Source organism: Pelodiscus sinensis, chromosome 26 (genome assembly GCF_052426305.1).
Source record: "Pelodiscus sinensis isolate ZL-2025 chromosome 26, ASM5242630v1, whole genome shotgun sequence".
Lineage (NCBI taxonomy): Eukaryota > Metazoa > Chordata > Testudines > Trionychidae > Pelodiscus > Pelodiscus sinensis.
The window spans coordinates 7,492,331-7,506,750 of NC_143077.1; the positions used below are offsets into that span (position 1 = coordinate 7,492,331).

The 14,420-nt window shown below is 52.0% G+C and overlaps 1 protein-coding gene across 1 annotated transcript; it reads left to right on the forward strand.

Annotated features, from left to right (window-relative positions):
• Positions 1 to 585: 585 nt before the first annotated feature.
• On the forward strand, positions 586 to 13,832 carry GJB3 (gap junction protein beta 3). Its single transcript, XM_006125966.5, has 2 exons — positions 586 to 771; positions 12,332 to 13,832. The coding sequence occupies exon 2, from the start codon at positions 12,357 to 12,359 to the stop codon at positions 13,164 to 13,166; it is 810 nt and encodes a 269-aa protein (XP_006126028.2). The 5' UTR covers positions 586 to 771; positions 12,332 to 12,356; the 3' UTR covers positions 13,167 to 13,832.
• Positions 13,833 to 14,420: the final 588 nt, after the last annotated feature.

Sequence of the window (14,420 nt, forward strand, 5' to 3'; positions counted from 1 at the left end):
CAACCCCTGGTCTAGCCTATCCCTTTCTGGATGGACTGTGTTGCTCGACGGGACCTGAGTTTAAAATTTGCTTTGAAACTTTTTCATCCCTGTGTTGCAGAAGATCATAAAATCGCTGCTCCCAAAAAATCATCAGCTCCTCTCCCCCACTGGGCTGCCATTGGGCATAGGGCACCAGTTTAACAGTACCACACAGAGCCCCAGAAACCCTAAGGACGGCCCTGTCTGGGACCCCTGGCCAGAGCAACCCAGCAGCATCTCTTCCATGCTCTCTCTCTCCCGTTGGTGCTGTTGGATGGCGTGTGGCCAGGCACAGCAATTGGTGCCTGTGCCCAGCGGGATCTGTGAGCCAGGGCTGAGAAGGTGGCAACCATTGGCATCGCTGAATCAGCAGGGTGCTGCCCCTGGGTCTGCGTCAGCCTCTTGCATGGTGGGTAGCTTGCTCCCCACTCCCCAGCTGCACAGCCGTTCCAGCTACAGGTGACGCTCTGGGGGAGTTAAGTCTTACCCTTGCTCCCCCTGGCTGCTTCTACTGGTTTGCCAGCCGGGGAAGGATTCTTTTCCCTTTACGCACCTCCTGCAGGGCCACGCCTTCAGCAAACCAGGGAAGTTGCTGCAAGAGGAGCTGGAAAGACCTCATGCTGCCGTTCTCTCCCTGTCTTCCTTCTGCAGGGGAGGCCGTTTCATGGCATAGACCTTAAACAGGGCTGCTGTGGGGGATCTGACTGCTGTCCCGTTAAGCAGGAAGTAGCAAGACACAGAGTCGAGCAGGTGAGTGCAATTTCCATTCAGTTTCGCTGGAGTATGGAACGTGGGGCGCTTTGTGGAGTGCTCTGCTGGGCCCACTGCACCAACGACTAGCACTAGGGAATGGTTCTGGGCTGGGTAGGTCGGTAGAAGTGCTCCATCTGGGAGGAATCTGAGCCCTTGGTGGAGTATTTTCGCTCGGCAGAGGGGCACATTCTTGCCAAGGCGAGAAAATCGATTCCCACTGTGAACCGTAACCGTCGGGGCAGTGTTGCAAGCAGCGTCCAGATGTCAAAGGCAAAGTAGGCACGTTTCCCCAGCCTTTCCAAGCTATACACCCTGGCAAAGGAACTCCAAAAGTATTTCGCATTTTCCTTTAAGCCATTTTAATCAGCCAGGCTGCCGGGCTCTAGCTCTGGGGAACGGGAGAGCATTCCTGAGTTTGGGGGAAGTAGAAGTTAAAAATAGGCTGGGGGTTTTCACATTGCCTCAGGCAAGATTTATAGAGTGTGCACTATACAAAAATTAAAAATAAATAACCCGTCGCCGATCGCTGGCAGATGCCACTTGTCTGAAAGGTCCCCATCTCCAGGGTGAAGGGGTGATCTGTCCGCTCAGCCGAGTGAAAGAAGGGGGCATGAGAGAGTCTTTCAGAAGTGTCACTAGGCTGGAGAAAGAAAACCACCCGTAGGGCCTAATCCAAACCCACAGAGCCTTTCCGGGGCCGTTGCTTTGTGTGTCGGAGGAAGCCTAGGAAACCTCAGGAGCGGGTTCCTGCCCTTCCTGGCTGCTGTGTCTTTATCCAAGCTCAGGCACTGAGGGTGCCTCATAACGATTCTCCTGAAGACCAAAACGCCCGGGCCACGCTGTACTGACCTGCATCTCATTCCTATAATGCCCCAGCGCCCCAGGCTGTGCCCCCCAGCCTGCCCCAGCTCACTCTGCACGTGGGCCTGTCCTCTACTCCAGTCCCCCTGTAGCCATTCACGGGACGTGACCCAGAACCAGAACGGCTGTGAAGCCGCTGCTTGCACGGGGCCATTTCTGTGCCGGCGCGAGGGCTGGGAGGCCTTGTTATCCATAGAAAGCAGAAGAGCCTTCAGCCTCAGGCCTCACTCCATTGGGGCAGACGAGGGCCATGGGTGCATTACAGCGCTGTGATGGGGGTCCAGGGAATTGCTCTTGTCCCGCAACGTGCTTACGGCGAGACCACCTCGGGCCTGGGGGATGGGGCTTCAGTCATGCCCCTGAGATGTTCGGAATCCGGCAGGACATGGCGCAGGTCCCGTGCCCATGTGCAGTGTGTTGGAATGAAGCAGCGCACCTTTAAATAGTTCTGGGGCCTTTCTGTCTTCTGTGGCAGAAGCCACGGGAACCTCCCAGGGGGTATGTCTAGACTACATCCCTCTGGTGCCTGAGGGATGTAAATTAGACATACCGAAATTGCTAATGAAGCGGGGATTTAAATATCCCGAGCTTCATTAGAATAAAAATGGCCACTGCTTTTTGTCGACGCAGCGATTTGCCGGCAAAAAGCGGCAGTCTAGACGGGGATTGGTTGACAAGGAAAGCCTTTTCCGACCAATCCCTTATGCCTCATGCAACAAGGTTTACAGGATCGGTCGGAAAAGGCTTTCCTTGTTGACCGATCCCCATCTAGACTGCCGCTTTTTGCCGGCAAATTGTTGCATCCACAAAAAGCGACGGCCATTTTTATTCTAATGAAGCTCGGGATATTTAAATCCCCGCTTCATTAGCAATTTCGGTATGTCTAATTTACATCCCTCTGGCGACAGAGGGATGTAGTTTAGACATACCCAGGGTAGCAGTGTTTCTATTTAGCCTTGGATGTTGGCCTGTCGCTGGTCGAGACGGTTCCTTAGAAGCCAGCTGTACCCATGTGCCTTTCTTCTTTGGTGTGAAACCACGAGACACCACGCCGCTATGCAGGAAAATGGGCTTTGTCATGTTAGGGATACAGATGGGGCATTACCTAGGAAGCTACTCATATTAGTTACACATTTAGGGTGTGTCTAGACTACAGGGTTTTGTCGACAAAAGTGGACTTTGTTGACAAAACTATACCTGTGTCCACACTGCCTTTGAGTTATGTCGACATAACGTCGACAAAACTCAGCAGTTTTGTCGATGTATGTAAACCTCATTCTATGAGGAATAACGCCTTTTGTCAACAGAGTTCTGTCGATAGAAGGCATTATTGCATCTACACTGTCCTTTGCGTCCACACTGTTATGTTGACAAAGCGGCTTGCTTTGTCGACAGAACTGGATGTAGTCTAGACCCTCTATGTCGACAAAGCTTATGTCGACGTAAGCCTGTAGTCTAGACATACCCTAAGGGCCCAGCCTTCATGCAGGCGGGTCCCTAGTTCTCACTGTGAGATAGGACCCCCCTACCCCCACCCTGCCTCCAGGGAAGGGGTGAGCCTGCACTAACGAGCTTGGATGAATTGTTTAGAGCTGTGGTGTCCAACACGCTAGCTACGTGTGGCTATTTGGCCAGTTGAGTGTGGCTAGTTGGCTATAGAAGTAGCCAGTCCAGCTGCTACTGCTACAGAACTTATTGGCCACCCGGGTTTAGAGCCCATGGGCAAATCATTCTCTTTGACTCTTTGCTCTTTGTCATGCGTGGTGTGTGATTGGTCTCCTAAGTCACATGGTGTCCTTCCCGTTGCCTCATTGGAAACCAGCTTAGGCCGTTACATAGTCCCATTGATTTCAGTGGCTTTGCTGGTGTGGTGCTTGACGTTAAGTCTGGGACTTAGCACCTGCAGGACCCAAGTCCACCTCTGGAAGACTGAGGCCTTTCAAAGACAAGAATCGTTCTGTGTCCAGCCCTACGGAGCCAGGTGCTTCCCAACATAAATAAATAGCGAATTTCCAGTTTACTTTCCCAGGCCAATAAATATTCTTGCCAGAACTCATGAATTTGGGATTTGTGGAGAGTTTCACAAATAAATGGAGTCTCTCAAATACCAAATAATTTGGCTCGAAGAATCAAACGTGGAGCCAGTATGAATCCGTACCGATATTTGTGCATCAGCCCTTCTGCCATTCCGCCAACTCTCATGCTCAGCTTCCTTTACAGTGGCTCAGATGCATTGTTCATTTTTTTGGCTCTGACCCAAAGCCCATTGAAGTCAATGGGAATCGTTTGATCAAGGCTTTTGTGTCTTCTATAAAATATGCTTCATGTTGTCCAGAACCTGCTTGTCCAGTTCAGGGAACACTCGATGCCTTTCATCACCATGGGTATGTTCTTTCCACTTGATTAGCGCAAACCTCCAGTCATCAGACGTTTTAAAGATAATCAGGACTGTTGGTTACTGAACTTTCTGCTGCCCCAGGAGGGACAGTGAAGGATGGATGCTGTGAGTTATCTCTGTTTGGGTTAGCAGCATCTGAAAAACATGGCGCATTTTCCCATGACTCTCGGGCAATGGTAGTTTTTTGAAGTTTTAGTCCAGCCCATTCCAGAGCCGGGAAACATGGACGTGTTTGCAAAAAGGCCAGTGTTGCAGGGAAAGACTTTGAGAATTGGCCCCTTTGCAGGTTTCAGTATTAAAAAATAGTTCTCCAGGTGAAATTTGCAAAGTGGAGAGGTGCCTGCTCTAAAATTGCTCCATTTTTCAGGACAGCTGGAGGCAGGTTGGCTCAAGGAGGGCCCTGCAATTTGAACAAAGCAAGGCAAATTTCACAAACCCCTCCTGGGAAATTCAGAGTGAAATGCAAAAGGTCTGCGGCGAGCATTCTCAGGTCCATGCTCTATTGTGCGCACGGCCTACTTTGTGATTATTTGCTAGCTGCTGCAGGTTGAACCTCTCTCATCTGGCACCCGTGTGACCTGATCTGTGCCAAAGCAGAGAAGTTGCCAAACCACAGGGGGTCAATCATGTCTAGCAGCATGACCAGCACTCCCACTGCACGCTGGGCTCTTAGCACTAAATCACAGCACAGAGCACGGAGAACCAGGACTGATGGCTGTAAACAAACTTTATAGGACCACGGGAAACTTGGCCGCACACCTGATAAGTGAACATCTGGCTCACTAACATCGTGCGGGACCTTGGATAGTGCCAGACCAGAGAGTGCCAGACTAGAAAGGTTCAACCTGTATTTTCAAAGGGTGAAATTCGCCTCAGTCGAGAGAGCCAGTAAAAGGCCTATCCACCACTTACATCCCCCAGTGGTGCATTGGTTTTTTTACTGACTCGCCACACAAGGGAGACACATAGGCTGTGTCTAGACTGGCATGATTTTGCGGAAATACTTTTAATGGAAAAGTTTTTCCGTTAAAAGTATTTCCGCAAAAGCGTGTCTAGATTGGCACGGATGCTTTTGCGCAAAATCATCCGTGGCCAGTCTAGACACGATTTTGCACAAGAAAGCCCTGATCGCCATTTTAGCCATCGGGGCTTTTTTGCACAAAACAGTTCTTCCCTGTCTACACTGGCCCTGTTGCACAAGTATTCTTGCACAATTCTTTTTTCCTGATGGGGAGCATGAAAGTATTTGCACAAGAAGCATTGATTTTGTACATTACAAAGTCAGTGTTCTTGCGCAAATTCAAGTGGCCAGTGTAGACAGCTGGCAAGTTTTTGCGCAAAAGCAAATGCTTTTGCACAAATTCTTGCCAGTCTAGATGCACCCATTTACACCAGAAAAGGTCACTTTGCTATCTTCCCATTACATAACATCAACACGGGATTTTGACAGTGCAGCTGTATTTCTTTCCACCTTTTCCATCACAATCAGTAGAAAGAAGGCTCTGCCATCAAAATCCGGCTGGCACTTGTCTTGAAGAAATACAAAGCACAACAGACTCCAACTCACGAGTCAAAATTGCAAAAATGATCACAAAATCATCATGCAGATTGGGACAGCACACATTTTATGCAGGGAATTTCTATCCAGCAAGTGCAGCTGAGAATGCAACATCACCACCCAGCTCTTTATAAAATAAATTAGCAACAGATCTCAAAGTGCTTCACAGACAATGTCATTATCTCCATTTTACCAGATGGAGAAACTGAGGCACAGAGCAGGGAAGCGACTTGCCCCCAGTCACCCAGCAGGCCAATGGCAGAGCCAGGAATAGAACCCAGCTCTCCTGAGTTGCCGTCTCAGTGAGAACTAAACCACCTGCAAAATTGTTGTTCCGAAACCTCTCGCTGGAGTCCCCAGAAGGCAGGACATGCAGGGTTAAGGCTACAAGGTAACCTGCCCTACCTGTTTGGTGTGACCCAGATGACAGGGAAATTCAATTTCAAAGGAAGGGACGTAGCTCTGGGGCTGGCCAGCCATCTGAAACTAACTGGACTGGCTAATAAGGCATCCTCAGCCGGCATGCAGGGAAAACCCGACATGGACTGCAAGGGGCAGGCTGTTCCAAAGTTGGTAGGGGAGCACAGAGCCCCGTTTCCTGGAGCTCATGCTACGCCAGTGAGGGGCAACCTAGGCGAGCGAGGAGGCTGCATGAGAGGCCTCCTTCATCTCAGTGGGCCACAAGTTTCTCGTCACCAAGACGGTCTCCCGGGACGGGGTAGTTTTGCTCAGTGCGCTTCCGTGCCTAGAATGTGCGGGCTGGGCCGGCTGAACCGGGGCAGCGCTGTGATGGGCAATCTGCAAAAGCAACAAGGAGTCCTGTGGCACCTTGTAGACTAACGACAGATGCATCGGACCAAGTGGGTCTTTGCCCACGAAAGCTTATGCTCCAATAAATCGGTGAGTCTATAAGCAGGGCCGGCCCACAACATTTTGGCACCTGAGGCGGGGAGCTCAAATGACGCCCCCTCACTTGGGCCAAAACTTTGAAAGGTCTCAATTCTGCCTCCTTCCTGTTCTACTCCTCTCATGGTTCTGCTCTGCTACCTACATAGGCACCAGCAGGAGACACAATTTTCTACTCTCTGGGTCCTCGTGGCATGCCCCTCCCCCCTCAGTCTGGCACCTGAGGCGGCTGCCTCAGTTTACCTCACAGTAAGGCCAGTCCTGTCTATAAGGTGCCACAGGACTCCCCATCTTAGGCCATCACGTCCCATTTTGTATGTGTGAAAGGATTGGTCCTCCCTAAGTGGAGCATTTTGCCTTTGTCCTTATTGGACTTCATCCTGTTTACCTCAGACCATTTCTCCAGTTTGTCCAGATCATTTTGAATTCTGACCCAACCCTCCAAAGCACTTGCAACCCCTCCCAGCTTGGTATCATCAGCAAACTTAATAAGCGTCCTCTCTATGTCGTCATCAAAATCGTTAATGAAGATAGTGAACAGAACCGGTCCCAAAACAGCCCCCTGTGGAACCCCCCTTTGTTATGTCCTTCCAGCATGACTGTGAACCATTGATAACTAGCAGTACTATAGGGGAAGGGTTGTAGATTACAAGGAAAGGTCCTCCTAGGTGAGACAACGGTGCTGAACCTCTTGCGGAAAAGAGAAGCTACAGAGCAATCCCCAGGAATACAGCCATAGTCAATGCTGGCTAGTAATATGGAGCAGATGCAATTTCCACTCAGTCCCAGGACAAAGCACTGGTTTAGGCCTGAAGGGGGCATTGTGTCATTTCTTCACACAGCGCACAGTCAACCTGTGGAACTCCTTGCCAGAGGATGTTGTAAAGACCAGGACTTTAACAGGGTTCAAAAAAGAACTAGATAAATTCATGGCAGTTAGGTCCATCAATACGTATGAGCCAGGATGGGTAAGGATGGTGTCCCCAGCCTAGGTTTAGCAAGGGAGGGATCACCTGGTGATGACTGGCTCTGTTCACTCCCTCTGGGGCACCGGGCATTGGCTACTCTTGGCAGACAGGATACTGGGCTGGATGGACCATTGGTCTGATCCTATGAACGTCCAGACTGGGTCAGACCAATGGTCCATCTAGCCCAGTGTCCTGTCTGCCAAGAGTCGCCAATACCAGGTGTTTGGAATGACTGAACTGCAGAGCATCAGCCCCCCCGATTAGCTATCGGGCAGCTACCAGAGGAAGGAGAAGCCACCCTGCTCCTTGTGCCCATTCCCATAAGAGCGATCCTTGCCAGACAATTACGTTAGTGTTCAGCCGGACAGCAACCCACGCTGCGATTCATCTGCAACTGTAACTTGGCTAATGATGTGTTTTGTCTCCCAACCCAGATTAACAGCAGGGCACAAATGTTGTTTTGCTCACTGGAAAGGAAGTGCCCTAAGCAAACATCTAATCACACAGGCACTCGGCTGTAATAACCCTCTTGTTTTCTCCAAGCAAAGCCAACTGGAGCATTAAGAGCATACGTCTGCAGGGTTACGCATTCTAGACTTCAGCCAGTGCTACCTGGGGTAGCTTGGAGCAAGGAGGCAGGAATGGGATAAGTCGGTGCTCAGTACAATATAGAACCGTAGACCATTAGAACTGGAAGGGCCCTCAAGAGGTCATGAAGTCCAGTCCCCTGCCCTCATGGCAGGACCAAGCACCGTCTAGAGCATCCCTGATCGATGTCAATCCAACCTGTTCTTAAATATCCCCAGTGCTGGAGATTCCACAACCCCCCTAGGCAATTTATTCTAGTTTAATCACCCTGACAGTAAGAAGCTTTTCCTTATGCCCAACCTAAACCTCCCTTGCTGCGATTTAAGCCTATTGCTTCTTCTTCTAGCCTCAGAGGGGTCAAGAAGAACAATTTTTCTCCTTGTAACACCCTTTTAGGTCCTTGAAAGCTGCTCTCATGTCCCCTCTCAGTCTTCTCTTTTCCAAACTAAACCAACCCAGTTCCTTCACCTAGGAAGTTCCATTGGCCATCCAGCTATGGCACTTTTGCTCTGAGTCACCGCGGATGTTTGGGCCAGTTAAGGATCCGACCAGTTAAAGATCCCATCATGCTCACAACTACTAGGAGATACTTGCACCAGGACAGTCAAAAAAGGGGATTTTTCTGTCCAAAAAAACCCCACCCCCCAAGAAAATGAAAATCTTTCGTTTCGCGCCACGCTTTTTGGTGACGAAATGAATGGAAAGGAAACTATTCTGTACCATTTCCGATCAAAACAGTTCATTTTGCTTTAGATTTTGAACTGGCCATTTTCTGTTCCTTTCATCAAACCTTCTGAAGAAAAGCGGTGAGACTAGGAGCTGGGCTCGAGGAAGCCGCGTGGGTGGGGGATGGGTTTCGCCTCTTCCTGCCGTGGTGAGTGGGGAAGGGACCTGTGACACAGTGGGGGGTACCTTGCTGGTGGCTATGCTGGGCAGTGGGTTATGAGTGACCTCCACTGGCTGTGGCACGGCCCAGCAGGGCAAGGGATGAGTCATTATGCAAGGGGGCTTCGAAACTCGTCAGACAGGTATCTCCCAGGGAGCAGAACAATGGGAAGAAGGGGAGTTGAGCCCTGGCTGGGGGCAGGGCTGGAAGTGAAGGAGTTAGTTTCTGTCTGGGAGCATGGAGGAGACAGCCTAGGGAAAGGGGCTGGAATTTAGGGGTCCAGTCTCCCCCATCTCAAGGGGGGCTGAGGCATCCTAGGCCTGCCCTGGAACCAGATTACATCTGTGCTGTGCTGTATCCCGGAGAAGCAATAAACTCCCTCTATTCTACTGGCTGGTGGAGTCTGTCCGTGCCATTACAGGGGTGCAGGAGATGGGAAAACCTCACCGCGCTGTCACAGGGCCCAACACCAGCTTCAGCCTCTCCCCCACCCCCAGTAAAATCACATTGCCCAGGGAAGGGGGCTTTGTGGAAGGGACACCATGGGGATGGAAGGGGGAAGAGCAGGGGCAGGAAGAGGCAGGGCTTGGGAGAAGGGGTGGAGGCTGAGCAGGTGTGGGAAGAGGTGAGGTGGGGCCTGCAACAGAAGGGGGTGTTCTGGGCCCTGCCCCCTCAAAGACACCTTCCACTGTTAACTGATAAGAGTAAAAGGCCTAGTAGATAAATTAGCTGTGTCATACCCAACCTTCAAAATATTTTGGGTTTCTGGCCATCAGTTTCCTGTGATGCCTGCTTTGTTCTCTCACTGGGATAAGAAGAAGGCTGACCCTGCACAACTTATATGGTGGGGAGGGGGAATATGCCTCAAGCCGCCCCCCTTCCCCAAGCCTACCTTTGGCTCTTTGCATTTCTTTTGCTGAAATCCACAACAGCGTTCAGTGCATTCAAACCTAGGAGTACGTCTAAACTACATGGCTCCATCGACGGAGCCATGTAGATTTGTTTGTCTGGCAAAGGGAAATGAAGCCGCGATTTAAATAATCGCAGCTTCATTTAAACTTACATGGCTGCTGCGCTGAGCCGACAAACAGCTGATCAGCTGTTTGTCGGCTCAGCGCGCTAGACTAGATGCTACCCTGCCGACATGAAAGCCCTTTATCGACCTCCCCGGTAAACCTCATTCTACGAGGCATAACGAGGAGGTCGATAAAGGGCTTTCATGTCAGCTCAGCGCAGCAACCATGTCAATTTAAATGAAGCCGCAATTATTTAAATCGCGGCTTCATTTCCCTTTGCCTGCAACCCTCATCTACATGGCTCCATCGATGGAGCCATGTAGTTTAGACACAACCTAGGAGTTCTGCCCTGCGTCTGCGTCTCAGGGCCTGATCCTCCCCCTGCTTTTCCCAGCCGACTGCAGCAAAGATGTACACCGGTGTTAACGAACGCGGACTCAGGCGTCTAATTGTCCAGGGTTTTGGGTTGCGGGGAGGTGCCTTGCCCAGTCAGCCTCTTTGACTAACAACCCTTGGTCCATGCGAGGAGCAAAACAGATGAGTCACTTCCCAAATCAGTGGTGACTCAGTGGGCTACACGAGAACTTTCAGCACCCCACCAATGAATGCCACCAGATGACCTAGATTGAGCCTGGATTCAGCGGGACAGCTCCCCTTTGCTCTCACGTGGCTCTTGTTACTCTCGTCGCTAGGCTGTCTTCAGTGGCTGAGATGTGCAAAACGGCCTAAGGAATTAGATGCCCCAATCCTGTTGACTTCCAATAAGAATTGGAGGCCTAAATCCCTTTGGAAACCCCAGCCTTAGTCACTAGGGACCTGGCTCTGAATGGGACGAAGGAAAGGAGAAGGAAGAGATATGCGGGGTGCCAGATCTGTGCTCTGTTTTCCTCCGGCCTAGTAAAACCTGTGAGCCAATAGGAGCGGGTACAAGGCCCTTCCTCTGTGTTTGAGCCAGGGGGGAGAGCCCTGCAAATCGGCGGACATCTGCTTTATTCCCGTGGGGAGCCACGTCTGCGGATGTGGGTGCAGGGATCCGTGCTTTATTTTTGTGGGTACTGATGCAGACACAGATTTTGTATCTAGAACCCTACAAATGTGCGGAAATCCACTCTAGAGCCACAGGCATCTGCATTCCCGGGGGAGAATGGGGATCTCCACGGATCGTTTTTGCGGAGGCGGATGCCGATTGGGTGTCCGCACAGGGTTCTACCAACGGCCCTCGGCAATGCCGCATCCTTATTCCAGCTCCCTGGATGGAGCATGTGGACAGATTCCCAGCGTCCCCAAAGAGCCCTGCTGGAAGCAGTTCTGGGGTGGGGCAGGCACACGAGGGCTATTCTGGGTGAGCTCCTGGTCCCTGGTTCTCGGTCACTAGAGCTCTGGGACAAACTACACTCACAGCAGGTGCAATTCACCCCTGCTCAGAAACAGGGCCGCCCTTAGGATGTATGGGGCCCGACACAGCACTATTAAACTGGTGACCCTCTGCCCCATGACAAATGGGGGGAAGGGGATTTCTTTTAGGGATGTAATTTTATAATCCTTAGTGACACACATGAAATATTTTTAAAGCAAATTTTAAGCTGGGGTCCTGGCGACGAACACAGTAAACTCAGGAAGTGGCAGGACAGACCTGGGGGCTGGTAAATGCCTGTGAAATGGCTTCGTTACCACCCGCACGGTTCTTTCACAGGTTCTGCTCATAGCTGTGGCCGGCTTTGCCACTGTTCAGTTAACTAGATCCCCTCTGGAGGAAGCAAAGCCACAGCCCACGGATAGGAAGAGGTGGTGGGTGGACGTTCAGAGCCAGCGGTGCCCCAGATTTTCAGGTGCCCCACGCAGCTGCGTATTCCGCATACGAGTAGGGCTCTGCTCAGAGGTTATCACAATGACTCGGCCTGCTAAATCCCGCTCCCGGCCAGTGTTCTGCCCCAAGGACTTTGGGATATGTCTACATTGCACAAAAAAAGAATCCCGCCAATCCCATGACAGCAGGTCTCAGAGTCTGGGTCAGTTGTTGTGGGGAACAGGGGCTGGAGCCTGAGCCACGAAACTTGGGGGAGGGAGGAGTCCATCTGCAGAGTGACGAATTTCCCCCAGCCAGAGCTCAGCTCTTCATAGTCTTTGCCCTCTTGCTGGGCTCTTTCTCGCTCAAAAGGATTGAAGTTACAGATCCTTTCTTAAAAAGCATCCCCCCCCCCACCCCCACCAGTGTGTTTGCTCCAAGGACAGGGCACCCTGGCATGAGGCGAAAGGTGGCGAAAGGTGAGTTCTTTCAAAACAAAGAAAATCACTGAGCAAAACTGGAGTTGGCCATCTCATGCTTCCTGTTGCGTTCCCTTCACCTGCTATTTCTCTTGCCTTTCTCTGACTCAGGTGAGTCTGGCTCTCCCCCGACGCCATGGACTGGAAGACGTTACAGGGCCTGCTGAGCGGGGTGAACAAGTACTCCACGGCCTTTGGGCGCATCTGGCTCTCCGTGGTCTTCGTCTTCCGGGTGCTGGTCTACGTGGTGGCAGCAGAGCGCGTGTGGGGGGATGAGCAGAAGGACTTTGACTGCAACACCAAGCAGCCCGGCTGCACCAACGTTTGCTATGACCACTACTTCCCCGTCTCTCACATCCGCCTCTGGGCCCTGCAGCTCATCTTCGTCACCTGCCCCTCCCTGCTGGTGATCATGCACGTGGCCTACCGGGACGAACGGGAGCGGAAGAACCGGGAGAAGAACGGCGAGAATTGCCCCAAGCTCTATAGCAACACGGGCAAGAAACACGGCGGGCTGTGGTGGACCTACCTGCTGAGCCTCTTCTTCAAGCTGACCATCGAGATCACCTTCCTCTATCTCCTCCACAAGATGTGGGACAGCTTTGACCTGCCACGCCTGGTCAAGTGTGCCAACCTGGACCCCTGCCCCAACATCGTGGACTGCTACATTGCCCGGCCCACCGAGAAAAAGGTTTTCACCTACTTCATGGTGGGGGCCTCCGCCATCTGCATCGTCCTCACCGTCTGCGAGATCTTCTACCTCCTCTTCAAGCAGGCCGCCCGGAGCCTGCAAAAGTGGAAGAAGAACGCCACCAAGCACGCAATCAGCTACAGCAAGGCTTCCACCTGCCGGTGCCACATCAAGCTGGAGCAGCAAGAGGCCAAGGCCAAGAACAAGACATTGGAGGCTCTCCGGGCCTCTGCCCCAAACTTGACTTTGATCTGAAAGGGCATGGCGGGGGCGGGAAGAGCCCGCACGTTGGCCAGAGACAGTTGGCTTCCAAGATGGCTGCCTGCTATGCCACAAGTATTACCGGAGTATTTCAATGGGAACTCGATGGCTCTGGAAAATCCAGGGCGAGGAGGCCCATCTTCAACAGAGGGGGCTCTTCCTGTTCTGTGTGGCCGACATGTGGGGATGTTTATGAGACTATGGGCTGTGGCCGCCATTTTGTTGGGGCCAGGCAGAAAGGACGAGGCCCTGGCTGTGAGTTTACATGCAGGGCACAGGTTGGGTGGTTTGCCCGGCCGAGGAGGGTGCGCTTTTCATTATTTGCAGGCCATCAAGCCGCTCTGTGTGATCCTGTAGGTTGGAGCTTCCCTCGTACATGCTCGGACAGGCCCTAGGGAAGGGAGGCAAGGGCTGGCTTTTAAGCCTGAGGAGAAATGACTAATGTAAAGTTGCCAAGGACAATATTTGCCTGCTGTTCTCTTCCCCCCACTGATACTGGCACACCCCAAAGCCCAGCTCCCTTCCTGGACTCCAATACATTGAGTAGGGGGGGGCTTGGGCCCAGTACCTCTGCGGAGGGTTAATTCACCAGGTCGTTGAAGGAAGGGGCTTCACTCGGAGACTGAAGCAGGGATCAGATCCCTGCCTCGCCCCTGAACCGTGACCTTACCAAAGAAGGAAGTCCACGGAGTCTAGCAGTTCTGTGGGAACAAAGCCATAGGCTCCGAGTGGGCCTGCGGGTGTGACTCTTGGGAGAGTCCGTGTATTGCGGTAGGGGAGTCAAATCCCATTTTGTTAGGTAACGAGTTAAATGTTAACGGATTAAATGGGGGCAGGGAGGCTGGCGCAGCCCATCCCCTGGCCCCTCACCACCACAGCAGGAAGGGACTGCTCCAGCCCAGTTGTTTCCTGCCCCATGAGGGGCTGCCAGCAAGACTGGAGCAGCCGTCTGCCCGCAGTGGTCTGCACGTGGGGGAGGGAGCGGGCTGCTCCCCAGATACCAGTAAACCAGTGCCCAGTTAGCATTCCCATTGAGAGTGATGCTCACTGGGGGGTGTCTAAACTACGTGGCTCCATTGACGGAGCCATGTAGCTTAGGCTGATCGGCAAAGGGAAATGAAGCGGCGATTTAAATAATCGCGGCTTCATTTAAATTTAAATGGCTGCTGCGCTGAGCCGACAAACAGCTGATCAGCTGTTTATCGGCTCAGCGTGCTAGTCTGGACGCTCCCGCACCGACATGGAAGC

Coding starts and splice junctions, on each gene's coding strand:
- GJB3 (XM_006125966.5), top strand. CDS start 12,357: ATGGACTGGAAGACGTTACAGGGCCTGCTGAGCGGGGTGAACAAGTAC.